General features: G+C 31.5%; 1 protein-coding gene across 4 annotated transcripts in view; it reads right to left on the minus strand.

Moving 5' to 3' along the window:
• The window catches only part of PAN3 (poly(A) specific ribonuclease subunit PAN3), a 133,605-nt gene that overhangs the window by 88,856 nt on the left and 28,497 nt on the right, over positions 1-16,252 (minus strand). For 2 of the 4 annotated variants that reach the window (XM_074303576.1, XM_074303575.1), the window contains exon 5: positions 3,422-3,583. The exons of the other annotated variants lie outside the window; for them this stretch is intronic. In XM_074303576.1, the coding sequence (XP_074159677.1) occupies positions 3,422-3,583 (162 nt within the window). The remainder of the gene's footprint in view (positions 1-3,421; positions 3,584-16,252) is intronic. 4 annotated transcript variants of the gene reach the window in all.

Consider the following 16,252-nt stretch of genomic DNA (forward strand, 5'->3'; position numbering starts at 1 on the left):
GCTTTTTGTACTATGAGACAGGTATGAAAATCCAAGTTACTTTCAAAACTAAAACTCAAATGAAAATATTATGTAGAAATAAAACCTTACATTTGCTACTTTGAAGAATAATAGCATAAGAAGGTTCTATATATAATTTCCAGTAAAAGTGACACAGCATAATTCCGTCCTGGATATCTGTTGTACTGCCATTTTAATTGATCATTTTAAATTAGAAAGTTATCATTAGAAGAATTCTCACAGTTCTGTATATTTAGGGAAAAATCAAGACAAATAAGCAAACGTATTATTCTCAATTCAGAAATTTACAAACAATTCAAGGTAGTGGAATAACAAAATAAAACCAATAGTGAAAAAAGAAATTTTAGTTTTAATCTGTTCTCTTTAACATCTCCTTTCAGCAGCAGAACCACCAAAAGTCAATTTGGGAAAAACAACAAGAAGGAAAATTGGGTAAAGACATCTAGCTCATCTACTAAATCAATAACTATTTGATGATGAAGATGATGATGGTGATGACAATAATGATGACAGAAAAAACGATTTCTAGAACAGTTTAGTTTTGCAAAGTGTTTTACATGTTACTCATTAGATTTTCACAACTCCAGGTGGCAAATATTAGTATTACCCCACTTTATAAATGAAAAAACTGAGCTAACGGTTAAGTGACTTTCTCAGGATCTAATATTAAGCTTCCAAGGCAGGATTTGAACTCAAACTTTCCTAACTCAAAATTCAGTGCTCTAATTATTATGTTACCTTAATAACAATAATTGAGGTAAGTATTGTGATTTTCCATTCTACCAACCCATTCACATAAGCAAGATTCTTTTTATTTTCATTATTAATAAAAAAAAAAAAAAGTTTTGCCTCTCTTTGGTAACCCATATTTTAAACAAAATAAAAATTTGTTTGTTTTTTTTTTTAGGTAAATTGGAGTATTACCACATACTAAATACATACATGTGAAGAGAGATACACATATGTATGCATGCACACATACACACACAAACAACAAGGGAGAACTGCTGACTAACAAATAAAAGCCAACGAGTGAAACTGAGAGAAGTATTCTGATCTTGTTTTCAAATTCAATGGGTTGGGGCTAGAGATTCATAAAAGATTAAATTCAAAGAATAACAATCATTTGAATAGGAGACATTTCTGTAAATCTCAATGAAAGTTAATTGATATTAGAAATAGATTCGGCTTAATTAAAAATCTAAGAGGCAGACAGAAAAAACCACTAATCAATGAAATGAAGTTCTTCAGGATAAGGAAATTTGGAATCTTTCACCAATGAACTGTTTTGAGCTTTTAGATAAGTTATAAACTTTTCTGTGACTACTGAAATATCTCTAGCTAAATTAAAACAGGGACAATTTTCGCATTACCTGGAAGCAAAGGAATGAAAAATAGCAAGAATTTATATTAAGTACTTCAGGGCTTAAACCATGAAGAGCAACTATTGTCTCCCACAAAATTTTCATTACTACTATTGTCAGAGAAAATAATAGGATAGATGGACCAATGATCTGCCTAATTATAACTAATTCTTTAGGTTCTGATAGGAAAGGAGCTATAAAACATAAAATAGTAGTATATCAAACATAAGAGTAAGATATCTTTAATTCAATAGCTCACAAAAATAAATAAGTAGAAGTTCTTTTTAATATTGAGTTCAACTTTTTAATTTTAAGAAGAGTATACATATATTTTAATAATTTAATTTACATGTTAGCACTACTGTCTATCTACCCAGGTTACTTATACCTTCGGAAGCTAATAATTAATGTGCAATAAGAAAAAGATATTTACACACATATATTGTATCTAGGTTATATTGAAACACATGTAAAATGTATGGGATTACCTGCCATTGGGGGGAGGGAGTGGAGGGAGGGAGGGGATAATTTGGAAAAATGAATTAAAAAAAATAATAATAATAATAATAATTTAATTTACATCAATTATCTCTCCTGAACACAATGAAAAACAAAGGAAATTCTGTAAGAAATATTTTTGTTGCCAACCAAATTTGACAGACATTCAAAAAATTCCCAATATCTTTCAAATACTTATTTGAATGCTCATTTTCTATTTTATTATCTTTTAATGAAACATGACTAAAATTTCATTTAGTACATAAGTCAAATTTCACGTTGATAGAATAAAAATTTCCTAGTTTCCTGTGTTCTGGACAATGTTATATAAAGCTAGCTGCTAGAAAGTTATTAATGCTGGAGAGAACAAAATTATCTTCTACTAAATATAGTAGAATTCCTTTAAAATATTGATATTCAGGATAAAAGTAATACCCACCATCTTACTTACTATTATTATTTTATTATAATTAATTTTGAGTGTGTGTAGAGTATATTTTGGGGAAGAATAATAATAGTTTATTTGCATCCATGAATAATAAACTTCCATTTATCTAGAATGATAAAAGAAAATGGGTATTCCTTGTTCTTCTTATTAATTTTTCTGACAAGGCAATCGGAGCTAAGTGACTTGCCCAGGATCATACAGTTAGTAAATGTTAAGTGTCTAAGACCAGATTTGCATTCAGGTTCTCCTGACTTCAAGTCTTGTTAGAATACAGAACCTGGTTCCACCATTTAGCTACCCCCTAGTTCTTAATAATTAAATTTTTTGGGCTTTTTTTTAGAACACTAAAGACAAATGACTGAGTTTCAACGACTAAGAATATAATAAAAATGTGTGAACTTAATTGCTTATTAAGAAATATTTAGACATTTTCAGAGCTTAATGCATTAAAGTCTACAGCTATAAAAATTATTCTCATTATATAAACTTTATATATAGTGTGGATAGATAGATAGATAGATAGATAGATAGATAGATAGATAGATGACAGAGAGAATATAATCTATAATGACCTTAACATATATACCTGAGGGTTTTTTTCTGGAAAAAGTTCCTGCTATTACTTTATGCATTTGTAATTTTTTTTCTTATAAGATAATGTGCTGCCTATTACCCACTATACACCCCCCAACACACATACCCCCCCCACTCACCCCATCCAATTTTTTTAACTCTTTGCTCAAATTCTAGAGAAGTAAGTATTATAATGATTTTTTTAAATAAGGCTTAACTGACTACATATAGGCTATAATCTCCTATCAGGTTATGCATATTAGTAATAATTCAGTTCCAGATATTTTGAAATAAAATCCAACAGAAAAAAGAGGGGATGAAGTAATAAGGGAGAAAAAACTAGATAAACTACCAAAAAAAAAAAATCAGCTAATTGTTACATGGACCACTTAACTTACTTTCTTGGTGAATTATCTGGTCCAAATAATCTCGCCAAAATTAAACAACAAAAAAATTTTAAAGTAAAAGCAGCCATGATATCAACTTTCAAAAAGTGTCTAGTAAAAATTACTTTTACCTGTAGATTGTTTTCTGTGACTCTGTTCCACCAAACCATATTGATGGGTACTCCTGATTTACACCTGTCAGCCAGGCAGCCAATAGGATTCTTTGTTTTTCGTGCCTTTGATCCCACAGGAACTAGCCTCTCCTCCAGCATCCCCAGTCGGTACTTCCTTGGCTATGAAAAAGAAGGAAAGAAACCAGGCCACTCCTAACATCCCTCAGACTTATCTAAACTAACTAACAGAAGGAAGATATCTGGGGATTGGTGAAAAAGGAAATAATCTGAAAGTTCCTGACAGAGTTATCTCCCCATTCCTTATTATAACATCAGTCCATCATCCCATCAGGAAGGTTTTGGGTAACATTACTTACAAAAACAGCAGTCATATTTTAAAATGAAATCTTCTAATGTAAAAGTATGGAGTATGGGAACTGATTCTATTTCTATGCTAAAAAATTTAAAGTTAATTTCAAAGTAAATGCTTCACAAAGATTTCTCCACTGGCACTTACCTATTCTCACTGTATTATGAAGAAAAGGCTCCAATAAAAGAAATTGTAAAATTATCCAAACTATATCTTCCCCCCCACACCCTCAACCCCCACCTAAAAGCCCAAATACCTTCAATTAATTCATGTTAGATTAAAAAGTATGCTGCCTAATTAATGGAAACTGAGCTCTGAGAAAAAGTAAAGTCAAATAAAATTTAAATTCTACAAAAAGTCCTGTTATCTCTTTTGAATCTGTTCACATTAGACTTCAGACAGAAGCTTTACTTAAAGGGAGGAGAGTCAAAGAAATAAAATGAGTATGAAAACTACCATCAAAGTTTCAAAATCTGAAGAAATTGGTCATTTTAAAGTATTTACCTAAAAGTAAAGCCTAAGGAAGAATTTTTCAAAGAAATCAAACAAAGCAAAATTTTAGGGAATCTAAAGAAAATAGCCTAAAACCCACATTATTGATCTTATATATTCAATCCATTCAACAAGACTCTACTATATTCTAAAAACAACTGTGTACTAGGCAAATAAATACAAAGTATTGAAGAATGGACTCAAACATTTTGTGTGTGTGTGTGTGTGTGTGTGTGTGTGTGTGTGTGTGTGTGTGTGTGTGTGAGACCCACAGGCCAGATGCGGCCCACTGAGGATGTTTATGCGGCCTGCCAGGTTATGGCAAATGGGTTGAAGGGAGGAGACAGTGTGAGCTTTTGTTTTTAACCATAGTCCGGCCCTCCAACAGTCTATTTTAAAAAGTTTGAGGACCACTGCCTTAAAGGCTTGAAGAAAACCTGGAGATTGTAAGAGATGAAGGTGAGGAAGAAATACATTCCAAGTATAGGAGAAAGCCTATACAAAAAGGCACTGAGAAAGGAAACAGAATGCCATGTTAGGCCAGTCTGACTGGACCAAAGTATGTGAAGAGGAACCATGTATAATAAAGTATAAAAGGCTTTAAATGTCAAAACAAAGGATTCTGTATTTGATCCTATAGGTAACTGAAACCAGGCTAGTCAATCTTTGTTTAAAAAAAAAAAAGAAAGAAAGTCAACCTAAATTGCTAATGATCACAAACATTAGGAAACAGTCATAATAGAAGTGGTGATGTTTTCACTTCTATAACTTTAACCTTTATTAACCAACACATTTTCAAAGTTTATTTTTTTTCCATTAGTAACAAGTTCATAATATTTCATTTCAAGGAAAGTCTTAAGAAATCTATAGATTTCTCAAAAATGATTCAAGGCTACTCAAAAAAAAAATCCATTATTTCTAAAATTCTTTTGTTTCAAAAAACTACAAAGAGAATTTCCTCATATCAGCTGTCTGAAACACTCTTTTATTCCAAAATAAGTTTCTACACACTCACCAGTGCTGGTACCAAAGTAAAGTGAAACCAATTAACAAGCTATTATTAAGCACCTACTATACACTAAGCACTGATCCTTCTTGACCTATCTGTACTATCTGGCAATAGTGATCACACTCTCAGCCTAGATAATCTCTCCCTCTGGATTTTTTTTCTTGTTTCTCTTCCTACAAATAAGTCCTTTGTGGAATCTCATTCACAGATAAAGTATATATTAAGTACTTACTATGTCCCAGGAACTGTGATTATGCCCCAAGATTTTGTTACAAACTCTTTTCTAATATCTCACTTGGTGATCTCAATAGCTCCCTATGGGATTCAATTATCTCATCTATTCAGATGATTCCCAGATATATCACCATCTCTACTGGGTTCTAAAGTTGAATCATTACCTATAAGACATTTCAAACTGGATATTCCATAAGCACCTCAAACTCAATATGACCACAACAGAACTACCATAACTCCCCATCAGCAAGACTTACAACTTCTGCCATTTCCTTCTTGAGCCTTTACTTTCACTCACCCTGACAATGTGCAACTCAATTGCCAAATGTTATCATATCCACTTCTATAATATGTCTTTCATCTCTCCCTCTCTTCATTCTCATACTCAAAGTAGTTGGTACAGGATCTCATCTCCAAATGGGTATTCCATAGACACCTCAAATTCAACATGCCTAAAATAAAGCTCACCTTTTCCCTCAAAACTTTTCCAAATTTTCCATTTCTCTTCGGGGCATCTCTCTTTTTCTGTTCAACCCAGGTTCACAACTTCAAGAATCTTCCCAGGCCCTTCATTTTCCCTTATCTACCATATCCAATCAGATGCTAAACCTGTTATTTCTTGTTCTATGATATTATCTCATATTCTTTCCTTTCGTTCATTCCCCCCCCAACTATTACCTTAGTAATATCTTCCTTCACAAAACTATTACCTTAGTTAAAGCTCTGATCACCTATTCTAGACTATTACTGTTATGTATATATTAAAAATTTTCCCATCACCAACTCCCCTTCCACGTAGCGGAAAAAAATAATCCTGAAGTTCAAGTCTATGACCCTCCTTTGGCCAAGAACTTTCTGCAATATCCTAATATCTTTGAGATAAAATACAAACTCCTTAAGCATGGCATTCAAAGCCCTTCATAATTTGGTTCCAGATTACCTTTCCCAGCTTATCTCACTTGATACTTCTTTATATTCTTGTCAAACTGGCCTACTAGCTGTTCTCAAACCTGGTCTCCCAGGTCCTGCCTTTACAGAGGCATGTATGAAAAAGGCTTTTCTTTCTCACTTTCAGCACTTAGAAATTTATGCTTTCTTTAAGGCTCCTCCAAGTAGGCACCTTCAATGAAATTTTTCCTGATTTTTCTACTTGTTAAGTGTTTTCTTTTTCTTCAAATGATTGTTTATTTACTTATCTGTTTTATAAGTTATATCTCTAATATAAGCTCTTAGAGGGTAAGGAGTTTTTCCTGGCTGCCTCTGAATACCAAGTCTCTAGAGTACAGTGGTAGGCATACAATATGTAATTAATAAACAAGTTGGATTGTAACTGAAGAGGAAATCTGAGATGCTTGATTATACTAATTAGTAATTTGGGATTACTCTACATTAAAAAGATAATGAAAAGCAATTAGCAATTAGTTCACTCGTTTTCCTAACGTTAGTTGCAATAAGGTTGATAAAATAAATATAACCTTAGTATTAAAATTATGTTTAATAGACATAATTTCCCATCTAGAAAATAAGGTGTGAAGACCAGCTCTACTAAATAATTTTTTTTTCAAATTTCTTTATCATTAAACAACCAAGAGTTTGGAAAATAAGAACTGTGGAAATTAATGTGCTATTATGTAAATCAAAGATCTTCCAGAAGTACTTCTCATACTATATTCTTTCTGGATAAATACAAAAGAATCAAGCTAATATGAAGAAATGTTAACATATTTCTTCCTACTTTGCATATAACTAGACAGAATTATCAAAGTGAGTAACACTAAGTTCAGTTAGCATCTGTACTTTTCAGTTGCTCTATTTTAACAAGGATATTTTTAAAATAAAAGAGATAGTGAAAATGACCAATATAAGGCAATCCTCAAAATCCATTCATGGAATCATGCTATTGATGGAACTATTGATGCAAGAATGTAGAAACAAAGTACTTCTGTTAACAAGTTTAAATCCAATCAGCCCTCTGTGAATAATAAAGGACCCATCTTACACCACCTTATAGTATGTGCTACAGCAAGATTCCAGTGCCTATATATAAAATATTATAACAGAGAAAGTAATATTAAATAACTAATTCAGATTTTACCATTTTGAAAACTAAAATTTATAATAAAAATTAGGCTAAAGATTACACCTTTGGAAAAAATGAAACTTCTCAAACAAACATGGAGTATAAATGAGATATGAAGGTGAAAGTTTTGTCTAACAAAAAGAATAAACTAATTAAAACCATTTAAAAATAAATAATGCAATTAGAATAAAAACCAAGGCCCACAGTTAATAGCAACCATTTGTTCTTTAAATGCTTTGTCTATTTCTACCCATACTACAAAAATCTAAATATGGACTAGATGACCTTTTCCAGCTCCCAAGTTCTATGGCTCTGAATAACAAATGAAATGAACTACTACCCTTAATGCATGGAAATATGATATGATGGGACGGGGGTGTTCTGATTCTCAGTTATTAAATATTTTTATTAACTAAATTATCCAGAGCACCAAACATGAATGACCAATTTTCAATGAATGTGAATACAATAAAATGTGAACATAATTGAATCTTTCTTAAATTATTCAGAAATACATGGATACTTGCGGAGCTTGCAGTGCCTCAGGTCCACTGTTATGAAATTTTCATTTGGAGTCAGAGGATGTGGGTTCAGACCCCACCCGGGCTGCTTTCTACCTCTATGACCTTGGGTGGGTCACTTCACATCTCTGGGCCTCAGTTTCCTCATCTGTAAAATGAGGGGGTTGGACTAGATAACCCATAAAGTCCCTTTTAAGCCTAGAAGAACACATTTATACAAAGTAAAGAGAAGCCACAGGATAGGCTGGACTTTTTTGATAACTGTTAGAAATCATCATCAGTTAAGAAACATTATCTATTGATTATCAAAGTAATGTCATTAAAAACACTTAATTAGCCTAAAATTTCCTTTAAAATGTAAAGATATGGCTATATTTCTTTTAAAAAAATTCTAAGATAAATACTTTTTTTACTAAATCTAGTCTTTCTTCCATTAGTCCAGATTAGTGACAATTTACTAAATCAGTAATGCTTTATAAATGAATGCTAAGAACAATGCATAGTTTATAACTGAATTACTTCTCTTCTCTGGGTCTTAAGTTTCTTCATCTGTAAAATAAGAGTGCTAAATTAGATGACTTCAAAGGTCCCTTCCTGCTCTGACCTGTGAGCCTATGACCTTTATCCAATTTTATGAACTCAAAGTCATTATTCCTGGCTATCAAACTGGTTCAATTTATTTGAATCCTAAGAAAAGAGAGAAAAAAGTTAGCTAGTTTTTGTATATGCATAAATATATTTACTTAAATTAATAGTTGAACGATTCATTTTGTAGTCAAATTTCCATAATTAATTAAAATGATAGTTTATATTTATAAATCCTACCGAGCATTGGCTGTCACCTTAGAAAATAATTCATTCCATTTGTACTGGTCGGAACATAGAAAAAGGTTGGAGCTCAACAAAATGCAAAATGAAATGTTATTTCTTTTCCTATGTATTACCTTTTTCAAGTTTTCATGAAAATGTATTTTAAGTTGGTAGGCCCCAACTTCTTATGTAATTTTATCTTAAAATATAGATAATAATGGTAATAAAATTGGTGGAACTCAAAGAAGAGACAAAATGGCAAAGGAAGATCAGAAAAATTCAAGTTTCATAAACATATAAAACTATCAGTAACCAAGAAAATCTAAATTTGTAAGGCAAAACTTAAATATCAGGATCTCACAAGGAAAAAAAAAAAAAAATCAAAACTATACCAAAGCATTCTTTGGTCTAAATTACAGTGTATCTATACCCAAAACACCAGAACATAATTGAAATTTGACTCCTGTTAACATAAATTCAGATACGTTTCTGGTCAAATTATATTTGTCTGATCAATCTAAATATAATAAAAGTTTGATATAGTACATGTACCTTATAACAGTAGTTAGCCTTGTCCTCAAATGAACAAATGAGATAATATTTACAAAAACACAACACAGTGCCTGGCACATATGAAGCATTTTAAATGCTTATTCCTCTCCTTTTTCCCTTCCTCCTCCACCCTTCCTTTAAAACCAATATTACAATGAAATTCCACTGTACAATAATGAGATCACTAGGCATAGGCTTTCTGGTAAAGACTAAATCCTACTTTATATAGAATCAAGACAGCAAGTATCATTTCTCTAAGAATATCATTTTGGAATATTCATGTAATGCTTAGTGATCAAAAAAAAAAACAACTAGAGTTAAAATATAGTATTAATAAAAAGAAGGAAACTGGTTTTATTTCTAGGTGAGTTACTCCCATGTTATAATTAATATTTTAATGAACAAACCACTACCCTATCATGGTAGGGATGTAACCCTGGGTTCTCAAAAACTGTCAGGAGCAGTACAAGCTCTGGCATATAAAACTTGATGTTCTAAAAATATGCTATTACATACTATATTTCTCCATCCCTACCTCTCACAAACCATTATTAAGGTAAATTTAAAAGTATGTGAAGATTTATTTGGAATACTGAAAGGAAATCAATAGCTCTACACTGAGCTAGAAAAGTTTCAAGACTATTGTCAGAAGACCAGTAAGAACAAAATCTGTAAACCAACCCATTAAGTAATGAACTTTTTTGACTACAAGAACTCATGAAGACTACCTCTGAAGGTGTGGAAGGAGGTATAATCAGAATTGGTGAAGAGAATAGCTATAGCAATAAAAGCCCAAGTCTTTTGAAGTATGAAAATTTTGGTTAACATAATTCCAGATTACTAAAAGGAAGTATCCAATATATACACTAAAAAGCACTGATTAATAGCTACCTTCTTTTGTTTTTAATATTTGTTTAGTTGTCTGACTAATTTTTAATGAATTACTGATAAATCAAAACTAGACACTTCACAAAATGAAAATGCTCAATCTAAATAGATTAAACTAGCAGTCATATTTTTGTTAGCTAGAGAAATAAATAGCAAGCCCATGTTATTACAAAAGACAACTGACTTAAAATTTACAAATAGCAAAATTGCAGACAATATGTTGAGAATAATAGAGGAATTCACTCTAGGTCCTATAACATAATTTTAGCACATTACAATCTTAACATTATCTGATCTAATTCAATACCATTATTTCTTACATGCTGCCTTCCTTCATGAATCCAACACAGGATTGGCTGAATCAATAGGAATAGAGAACTATATAGCACAGAGAGACCTATTCAAGATTATGAACTATCATCGAAGTACTTTTAGACCCATTTAACAACTGTGGATCCATTTGAAAATGCAAACCCCACCTAAGTACTATGGCCTTTGATCTCCCCTCCTCCTCCTATCATCGCTCCCCCAACAAGAAACTGTAAATCCTGAATATAGGGGTTTTAATAATGATCAAATGCTATAAATTTCAACACAGAAACACAAGAAAACACTGGCAGCAGTATATCTCTATCAACAGCATAAAATCTTCATCTTAATTACAATTTGGGTAACTACAAAGCAAGGAAATTCTTCAAATTCCTAGTCCATCTTTAACTTACTTTGTAATTTATAAAAGCTATAAGTCACTCATTGATTAAGACACAACAGAATTATATGCTCCATTATATCTAAAAGCAATGAAATATAATTCACACGTGCATCTCAAATATTAATGGCTTGTTGTAATAGAAGCTATCCATCCATATTTTAACAAGTCTATTTACAAAGTTATAAATTCTTGATCAAGATCTGTAACTATTGACAACATAACAGTTTATAATTTAGTTGCTGAGAAATTAGATTTCTCCTCTTATTAAGTCTGCTTAAGTATTATGCTTCACCAAATAGAATGTAAGATTTTAAATAATTCTGTAATTCAAGTTAACCAAAATCCAATCAATACCCAAGGCAATGATCAAAAGAAAAAAGTTTCAGATAAGTAATCAAATTTTAATTCATATCTTTATGATATATTCTTTAAATTACAAATAAATCACAATTTTATATCAGAAACTTTATAATTCACCTTAATAATGGCTTACAGTAGTGAGCTAAAGATAGGGAAGAATAGCATAAATCATCCTATTTTAGAGCAGGTCTTACAGAGATCTTACAGGGACTTAATTCTACTTTTTATTACAACCTTTGTAGGTATGTCCTGTAGTCATAATTTTCTATGTATGGTTACCTTTATAGTTGCATCCTTCCCAACCATAACTCCAGCTCCTACTCTAGGAATATACTATATTGACTAGCAAGAGTGCAGTCTTATCCAGGGCAGCTTCAGATACCAGATTATAAATAATAGGCATTTCTCTTCCATGCCATGGCATCCTCCCTACTCCTCACTTTTTACTCTTGATAGATTCAGGTATATAAATACTTAAAATATTCTAGACTTTGAGGTATTCAACTTTGTAAATGTTTTCAAAGTACCAAAATCAGTACTTAAATCAATCTCAGAAAGGTTTACCATATTATTAGAATATAACCCTCTTGAGGGCATAGATTCACTTTGGAATTTGTATCTATAGTGCTTAGCACCATGTCTAGAAGATAGTTGGTACCTAAAATAAGTGGCTGAAATCACCTATTAAATTTTCCATGGATCAATTAATACTGCTCTGTTGTATGACAAAGTAAATAGGGAGCTAAACTTGAAGTTGGAAGCTTTAGGTTCAAATGCAGTCTATGACACTTACTATCTATATAAACTGTGGATATGCAAGTCACTTACCCGGAGTCTATTTCCTCATCTGAATAATGCAGGCAATATCTACAGCACCCATTTCACAAGACTATTTGACTTGATTTAGTCAAAGACCTTTGCAAAGTTTAAAAACTTAAAATTAAAAAAAAAAAATTCTGTTGACATCCTTTAGCTTAATCACCTATAAAGATGAAGTGTAACTGTCAACAAACTCTTCATCAGCATCCGCTTGATTAACACCAAAAACTATGGTTTCTTCTCTTTTCTCCCCGCTAACTATAAGTCTTTAAAAGCTTTCCTTAACAGAAAATGTTATCTGCATACAGAAGGAAAACTATGGATATTGACTCTAAATCATCAAGGCTATGCTCACTTTTTTCTTTTTTTTTCCTCTCCCAATATGATCCATAAAGAAGTGTGTATTAAAAAAGTTAATATACATGTACATATAGCCAGAAAAAAAAATAAAAAATAAGAACTTTCTCTATAAGCACTATCTTATATCACTTTAACAATGCTTATTTTATGTTCAATTTTCTCTTTATTCTTTTAAAAAACCAAACTTAGACTTAATATTCTATAAAAAGAGACTGACCTAGGATTAAAAAAAGATTACTTCCCAGCTATATAATTTCCCAGCATGCTATAATTGTTTAAAAGTACACCCTAATAACATTTTCAGTTTCTAAAATGACTTAAGACAATTCTATTTCTATTAACAAAAATGACCCAACAATATATTGCACCGAAAATTTCATTACTAGGAAGTAGAAACAATATAGAAGGTTCAAAAAGGATATATTCCAGGAAAAAAATGCTATCAAATTTTAAATAAAATAACTTCACAAGTTCCAGAAAATATAAAATATATATCTGAGATTCTTGAAGCAAGTGTAAAAGAAGAGGACTGTTAAAATTAAGAGAAAGGAAAGATAAACCTAACTTTACCAAAACTGGGGAAACTGAAGGAAGAAAGCCTCATGAGGATACCTGTTTTAATGACTGAATATATTCCTAAATCCACCTATTCCCATCTTCCTTTCCCTACATCTGCTCCCAGTGATAAGCCTTTAGCAATTTAAACCTCAACCTTTTGTTGCCCAAGCGAAAAGAGGCCATTATAAGAAAATAAAAGTGCTTTTCCCTTCTACCACCTGTCCCAAGGGGAAATCAATCCAAAAGAAATAAATCATAACTGTGGTCAAAACTGACCTCAATACATGTTAAGGGATTAATTTAATATTTTAATGTAATATGATATTAAGGCTTTGACTCCCTTACCCACTTAAAAACAATTCTATAGGGGCAGATAGGTGGCGCAGTGGATAGAGCACCAGCCCTGAAGTCAAGAGGACCTGACTTCAAATCTGTCCTCAAACACTTTAACACTTCCTAGCTGTGTAACCCTGGGCAAATCACTTAACCTCAATTGCCTCAGCAAAAAATTTTTTTTAATTAATAAATAAATAAAAACAATTCTATTTACCAATTCCCAAAATTTCTTTTACAGTTATACAATCTTCCATTCTGTGGACATAAATAAAATTTTAAATATCATAATGTCTAGCTGAAATAATATATTCACTTAAATATTCTCATAAAAAGAATAACTAACCAATCAGTAAATATAATTGCCATGTAATACTTTCCTGTTTTGATAGGCAAAACAAATTTAGAAAACGGAAGGGTACTGATCACTAGCTAGGGGAAGACAAACAGTAAGATTACAAAGAAGAAATTAGAAAGTCAAAAATAAACCTTAAAGACTTCTAAATTCTTCCTAAGATCAACTCAATACCTTTGATGTCAACTAAGAGAATGAAGGCAAGAAAATATTTTGCTGGACACATACAAATAAAGGAAACAATAACATTTCATAAGGTAACATGCTGCAACCTAAATTCTGTTGTAGTTTTTCTTTTATTAAAACACTATCAACTTTTAATGAACTATCTTTACTTTCTTAGTATTCTTAACTGAAGTAACAGTATTTCAAAAATCATTGTGTTTGTGGTTCAGAGAATTCCTGGATTTCTATCAATTCTCTTTCTAAATAGTTTTTTACAATAAAATGCAGTACTTTAATCTCTAATGTCTTCCCATTTCTGACAAATTTTGTTTGTTTGTTTTTAGGATTTTATTCACTAGGCTCCTTTTTGTCAGGTTTTATGTTAGTTCTTTGAAAATTCTTTCTAGCTTCATACAACTTAGCCCCCATACCCAACTAAAAGTCAATTGAAAACAAACATCTTAGAAATGAAGCATACTCTCAATTCCTTAAATGAAGTAAATGGATACAATTCTATAACAGACTCTATGGCCTGAAGGACTCCCCACTCCCCACTTTTTGCTATCCCCCCTTCCCCTCAAGGACTTGGATACTTGTTGATTATAAGTTTGGGGGAGAGAAGAGAGTATATATTCATCTTGGAGTACTTTAATCACTAACAAATATTACCCAGACTAACAATGTGGTTTGGGATTTTTTTTTAAGACTGTTTCTTTCTTTCTTTCTTTCTTTCTTTCTATCTATCCATCTATCTATCTATCTATCTCTACATCTATATATATTTAGATTTTCAAATCCCAATTCTTTGAGCAATGTTGTGCTTGGGGTCTAAAGGAGATAGAGCAGATCAAATTAAATATGTCTGAATGACATGATCTTAAGGAAATCCCTAGTTATGTTAAAGTATTTTTTCAAGAAATCTGTAAACATTGTGTTTTAAAACCATGAATTAGGAAGAAACCATTTTCTGAAAATTAAGGAAATTTTCCAATGGTTTAAAAAAAAAAAGGCCCTACTAAAGTTCCCACTACTTACTAAAGTTTTTGCAGACTCATTTATCAATCCACATCTTTCATCTTCAAAACTCGGCCCCAAACTAATGTCCTCTATAAATTTCTATAAGTAGGACTGTTATACTTTTCTACTTCATATTCATTTAGCATTCATTTGCACTTGTAAGTATTTTTTATGGTCTTTCTTATTGGAGGCTCCTGAGTTCCTCAGAGTATAGAAATCATGTTGCATATTTTTGGAACTCTAATAAAATTATCTGTAATAGATATACTAAACTGATAAAATTAGCCACTTTTCCTGGTTGAATTTATTATATAAATATGGTAAATTGTTTTGGCAAGATTCTTTACTTAAACTAAGGTGAATGACTGATCTCCATGCATTTTGTAGTCTTTTAAGTATATAAATACTAACTAATGTCTTTGGAGACTAAAGAATAAGGGATCAACACAGGTATCGTTGTATTTGTCCTTTTCCAAACTTCAAGGACATCAATTTTCTCAAAGTTTATAATTTCATAGTTTTATAATAATAAGTATCATAAATTTACCCTAATTTAAAATATCACTTTCTTAAATGCTCTATTTTAATTGTTTCCTACCCTTATATAAATGATAGTTGCCACTTACTAATCACTGTTAAAAATAGGTGGAAAAAAATGTCCTATATTTTTGATTGTCAGCCTTTCCTCTCTCAGATCAAGAAAATATACCAATTGATTTTCCTCTTTTGCTTTACATTAAGTGAAGAAGCTAGCATGGGCAGAGGAAGAATGCTGGACTCTGACACTGAGTTCAAATGGCAGATTTTTCTCTGAGATCCTGGTTAAGTCTCAACCTCTCACTTTCAATTCCTTCACCTGAAAACTAGAAGGGTTGGATTAGATGATCTCTTTCAGATCTAGGAGCTATAATTCTAAAAAGCTAATAAGAATGTTTTCTCCAGATGTTTTGGTGAGCTGTGCCTCAAAATTATTTTTAAAATCAAGGAACTGATATGAGCAAATTCTTCTATAGATGCAAGTCTGCACCCTCTCTGCTATTTACACTCTCAAGTTATCTAGACCCAGCTTCTTAAACTGTGGTTTGCAAGCTCAATGGAGTAATTAAATGTATAGGTAGCAGAATTATGATTTATTATCAGCAAATGCTTGATTTGTATCTCTATTTATATATCTATATGCTCAGGGTCATGAAAATTTCACAGGCAAAAAAGGA

This window comes from Sminthopsis crassicaudata, chromosome 3 (genome assembly GCF_048593235.1).
Source record: "Sminthopsis crassicaudata isolate SCR6 chromosome 3, ASM4859323v1, whole genome shotgun sequence".
Lineage (NCBI taxonomy): Eukaryota > Metazoa > Chordata > Mammalia > Dasyuromorphia > Dasyuridae > Sminthopsis > Sminthopsis crassicaudata.